Below are 13,708 nucleotides of genomic sequence, written 5' to 3' on the forward strand. Positions count from 1 at the left end.
CCTAAAATGCTTCACAGATTATAGGTATCACCCACCTGCCAGTTTAATTACAGCAATTTTTATATGAATTACATCACCTCCATCAGGGTGTCTCTGTCTCTATATAGGAATGTGCCATCTGCTGACTCATCCATTTCTGACTTGTTGCAACAACAGTATATATTTTTAGAGGTCCTCTATCTAAGTAGTGATTTAGCTTGACCTTTATTTGCTCATAAAATACATAACTATATGGAAGGAAATTAAAAACAAAAACAAAAAAACAACTCTGCTCCCCCGCACTGCTGATTGCATTATTCTGGTACCAGTCTCCATTAGGAACATTATATTGCTAAATGAATGCATTGGAGTTTTAAAGAACTGGTCATATGTCTGCAATTCAACTGGCTTATAGATCTGTAACAGTCATAAGGTTAATAATGTCTCCTGTATCAAAAAGGGCACTTACAAAACTCACAACATTAAATAAATACAGTCATATGTAGAGCAGATTTAAATATTTACAAATATGAATCAAATAAGAGCTGGAAGTGTAATTTACTATTATTCTTAATTGTAGAATCTATTTAAATAAATACATTAAATAATTATAAATAATATACATAAAGTAATAGCAATAAATAAATCCATACAATTAAAATGCAATAAATACAATGTAAAGTGCTTTTCAAATGTATCAAAAATATTTGCCTGAAGGTGCAATAGTAGCTGTTTCCTGACAATAATGAAGTACTTCCTCATTTCAAAAGTTTCAATTCTTCCTTCAGCTTCTTAAAGCTATCTGCCTATATCACATGGAAATTAAGTTACTACAGTCACTTTTCCACAGAGGTATTAGTTGCCTTTGTTGGCTGCTGTTTGCTTTAAACAAAAGACATTTGAAGGCAGCCACATCCCTGACTGGAGATAAAACTGATGAACAAAAAATTGACTTAGAGCTTTGATTTCCACAAGAAAACTGGAAGGAAAAAAGCGTGGGAGGGGGCGGAGAGAAGAGGGAAAGAATACCAGGAAATGTGTATTGATATGCAGGAATCCTGGTTTTCTCTGATTTTAAAAAATCCCCAATTTTTTAATCTAAAAAAGTAACCCCAAATCCATATTTTCTATGATTAAAATGAAACACCACTAATAACTATTAATATATAGATCCTGGTGTAGAATTATATATCAGTCATTTCTCATTTTGATCATGGAGAAATATGGATTTTGGTGGGGGTTTTTAATATCCAAAATTTGGGGGTATTTTTTTTTTAATCAGAAAGAACCAGGATCCCTGCTGATATATCTTCAAGCAGTAAAAAAAAGAAGATCTAACAAACCTCCAGCATGGAAAGAACAATAATGTCAACGCCAAAACTTAGAATACAGTAAGAATTATTGTTACCTGGATACATTAATGATGCAAGAAATTACAGATTGTACATACACCTGTATAATATTTTTAAATTTATTTTTTTGCAATTATAATTATATTGCAGTGATATTATAATAGTAATTATTGGCCAGGCTGATTAGCAACCCGCTGTGGTAAGCTGTGTCCAAACACATAGGAAATTTTAATCCTTCAATCATATAATTTTTAAGGCAAAAGAAAAATCAGAAAAAAATAAGCATAAGATAAGGAAGGGACCCCCCCACCCCCAAATAAACACAAAGTTGCGTATATATATTAATTTATCCTGATGTCACTGGCAATTGTGCTAAGTTCAATATCATATTAATTACATTCTCAGTTGATTTTGTTTTTCCCTTCAAGAAACAACAAAAGGAGGTAGCTCCATTTCACTGACAAAGGGTCATGAAGCAATTGTAATCAAGCCAAGGATGTCTATACTGTGTATAATAGTAGACATATAATAGTAGCCCCTGTATCACTAATGAGAGAGAGAAATGGAAAGGTATCCAGGGATGGATGAAGAAAATGGTTATCTACTAATTGATCGGTGTTACAAATAAACTTCCCTTGTGGAAGTTATTCTCAAAACTGTTCACTATCAAGATTTTTAAATCTTTCTTTTAAGCATCTTGTAGTAGTCACTGCCAGATAGCAAAATGGGCTAAATGTACCATTGAACAAAGCTTTTGGAATGTAAATTCCCATGTTTCTGTGTTAAGCTCATAGAACAGAAACTGTAAAATGTGATTTATATATGTACTCAGTCATACATCATAAATAGAAAATAGGGAATCTTAGAAGAAAATTGTGTACTGGTATAAAATGAAATTTTGGAAACAAAAGAATACAAAAGAAAGAAAAAAGAACAAGGGAAATACACACTATACTTACAAATACTCAGAGGAAAAAATGAATATTAATACAACTTAAAAATTAACAGAAGATACAGAACAGAAGAAAAGGTCATGGAAGTAACTAAAGATCAGAAAGACCTGGAAGAGATGGGATATTAACAGGGAAGATGCCTGAGTGAGTGCAACATCAATAAATTAGGTCACAAAAGCAAAGATACAGTGCTAGCTCAGGAAGCAAAGTCAATAAAAATATTCTATAAATATATCCAGAAAAAAATAAGGAGAAAAATTGCCAGAGCATGAAATGGTGAGAACTTTGAATTTTTAAATAAAGTTGCATTAATATAAGTTTTCAATAAAAAGAATGACAAAAAAGATTTTGTAGAAACAAGTAAGGGAAACTGTTGGGTAGGATGCTTGAAGTTGCAAAAAGCAAAGGATAAGAAAAACGATAGTGAAAAAAAAATCTAGTGAAACAATATAAATGCATGGGTCTGCATGAAACACAGTGGAGAGTTCCCAAAGCATTAGCAGAAAAGATCCAGTATCTTTGAAAATAAAAACATTCTACAAGAAATGAAGAACCTGGAAAGAATAAATGATGAATTGTAGGGTACAAGAAATGCTAAAACCATGTTTTAGCACCATAGACCACTCACTAGAGCAGCCAGAAATCCAGGTTCTAGGTTGATGGCTTCTGACCACATTGCTGTGGCACCCTGATGTGCTACAACTTCCTTATAAAGGTTCTATTGGATGTGGCACAATATTAGCACTGTAAAGTGTGCAAATACCTGAGCACAATTCGCAAATTATACCCAGAGGGCAAGGGCAGCTATAGTACTTGAACCATTAAAGAACATTACCTATTGGAAACCGGTTCATACTTGCCCAGGGTGAGAAGTGTCTGCATATATACTGCTGAGGTTTCTAAATAGAACAATCACTTTTTTCAAACATTGCTCCAATGTCTAGGGCAGGGGTGGGCAAAATGCGGCCCCTGGGCCAGATGCAGTTTGCCAGGCCATTCTATCTGGCCTCTAAAAAATTTAGAAAACTAATGTTTATTTGCCCTTTGCTGCCTGTCATGTGGCCCTCAATGGCTTGCTAAAACTTAGTAAGTGGCCCTCCACCTGAAACAATTGCCCACCCCTGGTCTAGGGGGTGCTAATGAGTACTCAGCCCAATTGCAATTTTCCCCTTTTCACTAGCATTGCATTTAATAAAGACCCATTACTTTATTACTTTAGTGAAATCTGTGTTCGCGGTATGTTGACTGGGAGTGCTTACATGTGTATGTATGTGTGTGTGACGGGGATTCCTGGGAGATGGAGGCTCTTGAGCTCCCAGAGCTTTTGTGACTTTTAAAGCAACTCTCTGCTGCTTATAAAGAAATAGTCAATTTCCTTCCATGGGAGGCAGTGAAGTTCTTGGGCAGCCCTATAGAGCCACCAAGCCCCAGACATGCTCCTTCCCTTGCCCCTCCCATTCCCCAAGCTTCAGCCTACCCAAAGTAAACCTTGGATCCACAGAAACTGGATTAATTGGTACCAACAGAAATAAATTGATCTGCCATTTCAAAGCAGCAGAAAACTGCCTCCAGAGCCCCTAGCCAGGAACACTGATGGCAAGTGTAGGCAATAGAGCTTGAGGCAGTGGTGTTTTGGCTGCATAACAGATCAGCCAGTTGCCATGTTGTGGGTGGGGTAGGGGGTGAAGAGCAGTACAGTGTGGGATGCCTGGAGAACCAGTCAGATACTAGTCATGGAAAAGTTGGCATCCAAATGTAATATAGAACTGGTTCATAGAGAACCAGGTCAAAATAATACCTAATTATCCAGGTATAGTTTTGAAATGGTTCAGAAGGTTTAAGTTCTTTAAAACTGGTGCATGTGTCTGCCTGCTTGTGGTTTAAACCACATTTAAACTAGTTTAAAAGTTACATCAGTCTGCACCCAGATATTTCAACTAGGTAACAGGTATTTCAATGTCAAAAACATTTTGACCTGTTTTGATTTTCCAAGTATTTTTTTGCAATAGAAGAATTGCTATATTATTTTTCCATATTAAAAAGAAAGTGAAACCTAAGAGCTAGCATTTTCTGAGGGATGCTTGAGCATAAAGAGAACCTCTGTTCCTGGCCTTCTCTAGAGGTTCAATGGTGTTTTGAACCTCTAGCTCCTTCTTCCTACTACAGTGTTCCCTGCAGTTTTTCTCTTTCAGCTCACCCTCTGGGCAGCCATGACAGTGAGTAACATGAAGCTGGATGGAAGAGTAAACCAGAGGGTGTGTAGTTTAGTGAAATGACTAGTGCTCTGGGACAGAACCTTTCATATCTAAAGAATATGAAATAAGGTGGGCCAGCTTTGAAAGGAGCAATGGAGATCCATTTAGATAATGCTTAACCTGTCACCTGACACTTATAGTTCTGTGCTGGCCAACCGCACCTTGTCATGCATCCACTGATGCATCTCAAGCAGGTCCAAGGAGGTGATCCTCCCCCTCTATGCGGCACTGGTCAGGCCGCAGCTGGACTACTGTGTCCAGTTCTGGGTGCCGCACTTCAAGAGGGATGTGGACAGCATGGAGAGGGTCCAGAGGAGGGCCACTCGTATGATCAGGGGACAGCAGGGCAGGCCCTACGAGGAGAGGCTACGGGACCTGAACCTGTTCAGCCACCAAAAGAGAAGGATGAGGGGGGATCTGGTGGTCTGTTATAAATTAGGGGGGATAAGCAGGCACTAGGGGAGTCACTGTTCCCCCGAGCACCGCCAGGAGTGACCAGGAATAACGGTCACAAGCTGGCAGAGGGCACGTTCAGGCTAGATATCAGGAGGCGCTACTTCACAGTCTGGGCGGCTAGGATCTGGAACCAACTTTCCAAGAGAAGTGGTGCAGGCTCATACCCTGGGGTTTTTTAAGAGGAGGTTGGATGAACACCTTGCTAGGGCCATTTGACCCCAGTATTATTTCCTGCCATAGCAGGGGGTCGGACTAGATGATCTACTCAGGTCCCTTCCGACCCTAGAAACTATGAAACTATGAAACTATGAAACCTCCTTCGGGCAAGAGAGACCTGGCACCTACACCGTACATATCTTGGGCAAGTACCCTAGATACTAAACTTTTAGGCTGAACTATGGAAAGGTTATCCTCATCTGCCATCAATACTTTATACAAGGCTACAATTTTGGGACTTGCCTGGCCTTGCAAGTATATGATACCATCTACCTGCATGGCCAGAGTGAAATCCTGCTGAGCGTGTTCAATGTAGACATTGCACACCTAGGGCATTTATATATGTTTTTCGGAAAGCACGGGGGGGGAGCATCTATATCATGTGCATCAGCATCCCTGCACTGAAAAAATGGAAGTAAGGTGTTTTGAACTAAAGCTCATCAAACACTTTTTAGTTTAAAGTGCCCCCGCACCATTTTTCAGCATGGGGATGCTGGAATCAGCTGGAGTTCAGTAATTACCAGGCTCCAGCAGACTTAATTAATGGAGTCTGTTCTGGTGTGCTGTAATCATTGCACTTTGGAGTAGCCTTCTTGCATGTGTATCAGAGTCCCTAGAGTTGAATCCTAAGCCAAGTACAAGTGCCCCAATCATAGCCATGTGGTGTCATCTGTATCATTTAGGCAAATAAAGTAAATTAGGATTCTCTCCTATATCTCTACTTATTTGCTGAAACAAATGTACAGCTTAGCATACTTTTATTTATATTTTTCATTTTTATTAGGTTATTTAGTTAGGAAATAGTAAATCATAAGGTTCTTTACTTTTAAAAAAATTAGATCAGGGTTAGCAACCTACAGCCTTCAGGCTGTATCTGGCTCACAAAAAAGATCTCATCTTGCCCCCAGAGGTCTGGTCTGACACAGGACTTGGTGTTATGGAGCTGCATAGTGATGCCCATATGCTCTGCAGCACTCCCTTCCACCACAGAGCCTGCTTCTCTGTACTGCCTGAGCTTACCCTTGCTGAAGAGGGGCCAGAAATCTAGCAGCTGGGGGGTTGAAGGGGCAGGGACTTCCCTTCTTCAGCAACAGCTGGGTCATAAGCTCCAGCCTGCATTGGCCTCCAATGCTGGAAAAAGGCTGCTGAGCCCTGAATTAAATGATTATATACATTAAATAAGATTAACCTTAAATGTGCTGGATACACCAGTGTGATAACGGGGGTAGGAGTGGATGGGAAGAAACTTCCAAAGCATTTTCCAATTAGAAGTAACTGCTCCATTAAAAATGGAAGTATTTTCTGTAGTTTAGTTAGTAAATTGAACCAATTATTTCAGGTTACCAAAACTTTCAGGATTTTAAGTTGACTATTTCTCTTCCCCTCCCATTTATTTATTTATTTTTTAAATTCAGGGAATGGAAAAAAGAAAATGAGCTTTCCTTCTTTTGCAGCTCTCAGTCTGTTTCTTATCTTTGAATGGACTTGTCAGTGAACTGAATTAGTTGAATAAACTGAAATGAAGAAAACATTCTCTCTTCATCTGCAGAATAGGCTACTGCTGTCAAAAGCTGGTTTATCATGTCAATAAACTTACAGTTCCAGGTGGTTAGTCAATGATTTCCATTAGAAACTTTGGCACGTGTGGTCTGCTCAATATTATCATTATAATCTATGGATGTTAAATTAAATTTATATAAGCTGCCATGAATTCAAATTTAATTTCAAATGCATTTTTAAAAAGAGAAATACATTTAAAAAGATAAATGCATTTAATTTAAAGTTAAAAAAACTCCAAAAACCTGATGGAAAAAATTGCCCAAGCCAGTTCTAAAGCATGTAGGTTGTCTGCCTCATAATAAATACTCCTGAGGGCCTGGTTTTAGTCCACCTGTTAGGTGCATAACTGGATTTAGGTACCTAACTGTGACCCTATTGCATCCTACTGAAAGGCCTGAAAATCTGTGAATATAAAAGGTAGGTGGGTTATACTCTTTGCTACCATTTTGTGACTCAGTCACAAGGGTAGAATGAGGTGTGTTACAAAAATAGTCATGAATTTTCAGGGATTTGACAGGGTAGAATAGAAGTACACTTAGGTGCACACTTTCACTCAGATGCCCTTCAGGTAAAGTAAGATTTGGTCCTGAATGTACACATATAAACCCAAACAAAAAACTCAATAACAAAGGACAATATAATGAAGGAATTCAGAAAATGATGCTAATATAGCAAACTAAATAACCAGCTTGTAATACTCAACTTATTCTCTGATAAGCCTGAACTCTTCCCCTGCACTCTCTTTAACAATTCTGCGATACTCATATATCCCTATATCCTATATATAGTGCAGCCTTGTTACAGGCCTTTTATTTTTGGCTTAATGTGCTGTGAAACATGCTCTGTTCAGTAATAGAAAAACTGAACAATCCTAATCAATAGCTGCATCCTAGAAACTAGATAGTGAACAGCAAAGTCATTTCATTTTAAATAAAGTATAGTTTTCTGGATCCTGTAAAAGGCCAAACAAAACAATATAGTACCAGTTCAAAACGGACATCTTTTATGTTTTTGATTCTCCCACAGAAAGTGTTTGAAAGAGAAATGTCATTTGCATAAAAAATAAGTGTGGTATTGATGTTATAAATGCCATAAATATGAATTCAAATGGCAGTTGAGCTCTGTGACAAAGATGTCTTTTAAAAAAAATTGAATTTGATCACCAATTATTATTTATAACAAGTTACATTCTTCTGTGAAGATAGCATTGAAACCAATTAGTGCATATCTTTCAGACCTATATAGTACTGCGTCTGATGCAACAACAAAACAGCTACTAAAACAAAAGCTCTAAAAGTAGAATGTATAGAGCTCTTTCTGAAAGTCCTTTCTGAAGAACTAAAGAAAAGTCATTTGGTAATTTACATTTTGATACAGTTGTAAACTATTATTATGCAGGTCTCAAGCTTCATTCACTGCCAATATATTGTTTTTATTTTATATCTCATGAAGTGTTCAAGAAAGAATCTCACTGAACCATGTATTTTTAAGAATGATCAAGAACTCTGTTTCATAGTAAAACTAAATTGCTTTAAGGATTTACAGACAACTCACCTGTCCAGCTCTTGCATTTTCACATACAAACGTATCATAGAATACAGCAAACTGGGGGGCGTTGTCATTAACATCCAAAATTCTAACATAAACAGGGACACGAGTAGTATCTTTAAGATTGTCTGACAAAAAGAAAAACATGAAAACAAGAACAAGTGATTTTTTTCATCTTATTCAAACACTGTCTTCTTCAAATGCAACCAAAAGCCGGGCATTTAAAACTAGATACTCAACCATGGCATGGTTTTATGGACTCAACCTACCACAGGTTTGAGTCAAGCTGGAACTCAGGGCCAGAATCAAATTTATTTTTTAGGATCCAGTGAGCAATTCAGCTGTTTATATGAACATAAAAACTATTTTTTGTTCCTGAAAATCAATAACTATATATTTATTCATTTTATTACATGACAATAATTGTTATTATTGATGTGCTCAACAGTATTGTTCTGCTGGGAGTTTTTTTCTTTTTAAAGAAAAAAACCACATATAAAAGATGTAATTAAATTTGTTTTATACTTAACAACGGTTAACTAGTTTATGATATAAGCAAATCTGTAGGAAACTCTCAAGGTTCCCATTTTTCCTCTCATAGTCTTGGTCTAAATCATGAGAAAATCTAATGAGCATATTGCTATAAGTCAGAGCAGAAATATGACCCATAATACCAGTAGAATAAGTACGTACAGATGAGCAGAGCACCAACCCTAGATGCCATATTGGACTTTAGTGCTGGCTCTGCTCAGCCACTAGGAGCACATGGCAGGGCTTCAGGAATTTGCACTAACATTACTGCAAAATCTCTGCATGTGTAGACACCTGCCCAAAATTGCTTAATGCACATTAGCTTAATGAGCATTAAATGCAGTCAGACTTAAATGCATGTGTAGACATCTTCCTATGTGGATATATAAATGTTTTACAAAAGAAAAAATATCTTGTATCTTCTTCACTTGAAATCAGTGGTCATATTCCTATGACTTGCAGCCCTTGAGTAAATAATTTTTATTCCTGAGGTGCTCAGGTGTTCAGGACAACTTAAGTATCAGTACATTTTCCTGTTCCCAACACTTGTCCCCTATCTATCATAATAACAATCCAAACCAATGCATTGTGCTTGGGAGGAAAATCCAATACTCACTTCCTCTTACAGTGTTCAATAAAAGCTGAAAATGCTTTTAAAAAGTAGCCACTGGCATGCATTATAGATATGTAAAGGTATTTTAAGGAAACTATATATATAGATATAACATGAAAAGGATATTAGTATAACATCTTATAAGTGATGTTCCCACTGTACCACTGGGGAAGATATGAGCATCTGCTGTCTCATCTGTTTCACCCCTTTTCCCTGAAAGGACCATGAGTAATATGACTGATGGTCATTTTTTTATATTTCTTTCCTGTCTCTGATATCACAGGTGTGCTGTTTTGCTTAGGCTTGTACAAAAATAACTTTTATCTGTATATCCAACATGCATTTCTTGGTGGTCCTCCCTTCAATAATAATATCAGCTGTAGCTACAAAAAGGTGAACTCCATATATACAATAAATCTGATTACCATTCAAATTGTTCATGAAATAAGTAACAATGAATATGATCTCAAATTGCTGATTTAACTGGAGTTACCATTTGATTTGCCATAGTATATCAAAGCATACATTGTAGCAGGGCCATCCAATTTCTGAGAGGCTGGGAGCTGCAAGGTGCCATGTCCCTCAGGCTACATGCTGCAATTCACTGTGGTCATCCCTACATAATTACAAGTGTCCGCTGCTATACTATTTCAGTGACTGTCCTCCCATTGAATCGTGCAATGGGTGTCTGCTTGCTGTACCAGGCTGGTGCCCCACACGATGCTGGCACAAGGCCCTTGGGTCCCCAAGTCATCTAACTACAGACTTCCTCAACTAGGGTACCAGGGGTGGGGTTTGGCAACAGAAGCCAGAGAAGGGAGGGAGAGACCAGAGTCTGGTAGCAGAGTGGGATCAGGTGATGGCGGGGAGGGAGCACTGTCCAAATCAGGAATCTATGGGCTTCAAGTTAATGCTTTGGGGGCCACATATATCTTGCAGACCACCAGTTGCACAACCCTACACTACTAACTGCAGAACTTGAAAGAATAGTGTTAGTAGGATATCTACTGACATAAAGAATTGCTTTAAAATGTCAAATTTAGAGCAAAAATCTGGAAGTCCATGGAAAACAATGTCCTAAGTATCCAAACATTCTCTCCTGTCTGCAAAGAAGCACATACATCTGTTGTAAATGGATAGTGATTGGGCTGGGTTTGGCAGGTACAAATTTCAAGCAGTTACTATGCAGACTGATTGCACTTAAAAGACCTGAACTTTTCAAAAAATTAGCATACCTCTTTAAAGAGTCCTAATTACTAGAGCTAGGTTTAGAAGTTAAATTCTCTCAAAATATCCTGACAGGGAAATGAGCTTAATAGCTTCGTTTAAGCATAGAGGAACCTTGAATTCCCATAGTACATAAATACCATGAAATAGCAAAGGTAGCACAATGAATAGTACTGAAGCATGATAGCACCATGACTTTATTATCAGAAATGACTGCTACTTCCACTGATACAGAAGTTACCTAAAAACAGTAAATTTTCAAATGGATGCATCTCATATATTGATTTGAAAAAATCTCATAATTTTGCCACCTCAGATCTTGTGTGTTAGTGGGATTGGAGTTACCTTTACTATACTGGGTTAAAAAGAACCCCAAGTTTATTCTGATTATGTATAAAATCAAAATAAATGTAAAAAAGAAGATCTAAATCAAGAGATGTGCAAACCACTTGGGCTATGTATTTGTAAGATATATTGATTCTAAGGGCTACAGGATTTAACTGAAGTACTAAAACAATTTTTTTAATGAGGAAAATTAAGAAAGAAAACTCTATTTCTCTTATCTTTCTTGCTCTTTCTCCCTCTCTCTCTCTCGCACGCGCACACACACACACTGATTTACTGATCTCAGCTGCTCTAACACTAACTGCCATTTTCTCAAACAAACAGGAGGGCAAGATGTGAGAATGTGGTTTGATTAGACCATAGCTGTATTAACTTAACTCATCTGGGATCTATCTAGCAATAAACTTGTATACTGGAGGGCATTCTTTCCTCACTCATTTTCACTTGTTTGGGGAAGGCAGATGTCAACTACCTAGCCCTTTAAACCTGGTCTCAGGCCATAACTGAGACTCCATTGCCCTCCTCTTATCTGGGAGCTGAGGAGCATATAGAAAAGGGTAAACAGCTGTCTCCTCACTTTCTTTTTTTCTTTTTAATAGGGACAACAAAAGAAAAATCACACACAAATTGGCTTACTCATCTCAGCTGCTATAACACTAAGATTGTGCCACTGTGATATCTCACGGTCAAGTGGTTTGGAAGTGTAGATGGATCCATTTCCAGAGTGTATATTAAATACCCTGTCAAGGTCAGTGTGTCGATCCAAAGAAAACCTAAACATGATAAGGAAGAAAAGCTGTTATGTATGTAACAGAAAATGAAAAGCAGCAACTATATCATAGAGCATATCTGTATAACTCAGATTCTATACATTGATCAAGATAAATGTGATCCTATTCCACACTGCGCAAGTCCCTAAAAAATGCTAATACATTTGCTTTTGTAGCATGCTATCATTTTAGGTCTAAGAATATACCATAAAAAGCATCTAGCAAAAGGAGAATCCATTCACCTTTATGTTACCTATTTTTCAGAGGCTTCAGCAGCATGGAACAAGATCCACTAAAATGCCTAATAGATGGGACAGGACCAGGTTCTTAGTTTCCACAAATTTAAGTTTTTTATAGTACTATGCATTTAATCAATTACTTTACCATGCCACTGTCATACCCTTTCATGAGTGCCTTACGGCTGAACTAAATAATAATACTGCATTAAAAAAATCAGACAAGTAATGGAAGAAGAACATAAAGTGGGAATTAACAATCCCCCCCAACCCCTTCCTGTTTAAGGAACATTGGTAACACACTGACAAGTCATTTCTGAATATGTTTTAAAAATGTTCAGCTGCATTGACTTGCATGCATTCTAATCTTTTGAATGTATTGATATTGAGGGACCTAATACAGTATCATAGAAACTTTGTCTTGAAGCATTTAGAGAGGCAGACTTTTCATTGACTTGGAAAAGATGTCGCTGTCTCATAAGCATACAGATTGCTATCAATAATATTGTTCTCCTGATTAAGGGCACACACATAGGAAGGACACAACCTTGAACTTTTCAGGCATCCAAAACTGATACTGAAGTCAAAATGGTTCTCATGTAAATTAAGGAAAGGGCTATTCATATGGGTTAAAAACAGGATTTCCAAAAGCATTTAAGTTGGTCTAGTTTTGCATTTGATGGGACACAACTAGGACAACACTGTGTTCCACAGGCAATGCATAAAGGGACCATGGGGGCGGGGTGTGTGCATGTGCTCCCCCTGAGATTGGCCCTCGCCAGCCAGGGAGTGGGAGGCAATGGCTGGCACACCCCTGAGATTGTGGGGTTGTTAAAAGAAGCACCAGTGGCACTTCTGGGTTTGCTCCCAGCACTTTTGATGGTGGTGGCAATCAGCTGCCCATGCTATGTTCTTCTGGAAATTTGATTTAGTACTTTTAGTAGTTTGCAGATGTGATGTGAAATGAAGGAACATACCCCATATGAGGGAATATAGAAGAATGGAAATTGCACAAAATTCTATCCTTGGAATTCTAGTATTTGTTAATTTGAACCAAGCAGGAAATACTGAACCATAAGATTTCCTTTCCTCTGACCTTTCCTATTCTGATATTGGTAGTGTTTCCTCTTCTTCTCCTACCCTCCTCCCCAAAAAATGATAAATACATTTGAAATTAAGTTTTTGTAACTACACAACATATTTATTTCAAATCTGTCATGAAAAATCTATAAATTTTCTGAAGTAATTAACAGAATTCAATCCTTAAAATTAAACAAAAATCCCTGTGGCTGACCTGTTTTGGATATATTCTATTTTAATATTATCATGAGGATATTTTACAGCAGTGTGTCTGTGTTAAATACCATCAATATGTCATCTGCTTTAACATGGGGGAAAAAATACATCTCGGGTGAAGTTACACATTATATTTTAGGCACACTAAATATATGGAATTTTAAGCAGTGTTAAAGTTAGAATGGGCTGTGAGCAGTTACACATTAAGGGCTATTGCTGTTTCTTGCCTGCACTGCTCTGACTTGCCATTGGTGGGTTGGTGAGCATGGGTGTGACTAGAAGCCATGACACCATGACCCTATCCCTGCTCTGGGTTGGAATGAGGGGCTAGGATGCTGGAGGACTGCAAATTGATCATTTAATTTCCACAG

General features: G+C 37.7%; 1 protein-coding gene across 2 annotated transcripts in view; it reads right to left on the bottom strand.

The window, feature by feature from the left end:
- The window catches only part of CDH10 (cadherin 10), a 204,368-nt gene that overhangs the window by 20,903 nt on the left and 169,757 nt on the right, over positions 1-13,708 (bottom strand). For both annotated transcript variants that reach the window (XM_090049942.1, XM_090049943.1), the window contains 2 exons: positions 11,672-11,808; positions 8,326-8,447 (listed from right to left, as the gene is read on the bottom strand). In XM_090049942.1, the coding sequence (XP_089906068.1) occupies positions 8,326-8,447; positions 11,672-11,808 (259 nt within the window). The remainder of the gene's footprint in view (positions 1-8,325; positions 8,448-11,671; positions 11,809-13,708) is intronic.

Source organism: Crocodylus siamensis, chromosome 5 (assembly GCF_052110815.1).
Source record: "Crocodylus siamensis isolate JL-2025a chromosome 5, ASM5211081v1, whole genome shotgun sequence".
NCBI classification, from domain to species: Eukaryota; Metazoa; Chordata; order Crocodylia; family Crocodylidae; genus Crocodylus; species Crocodylus siamensis.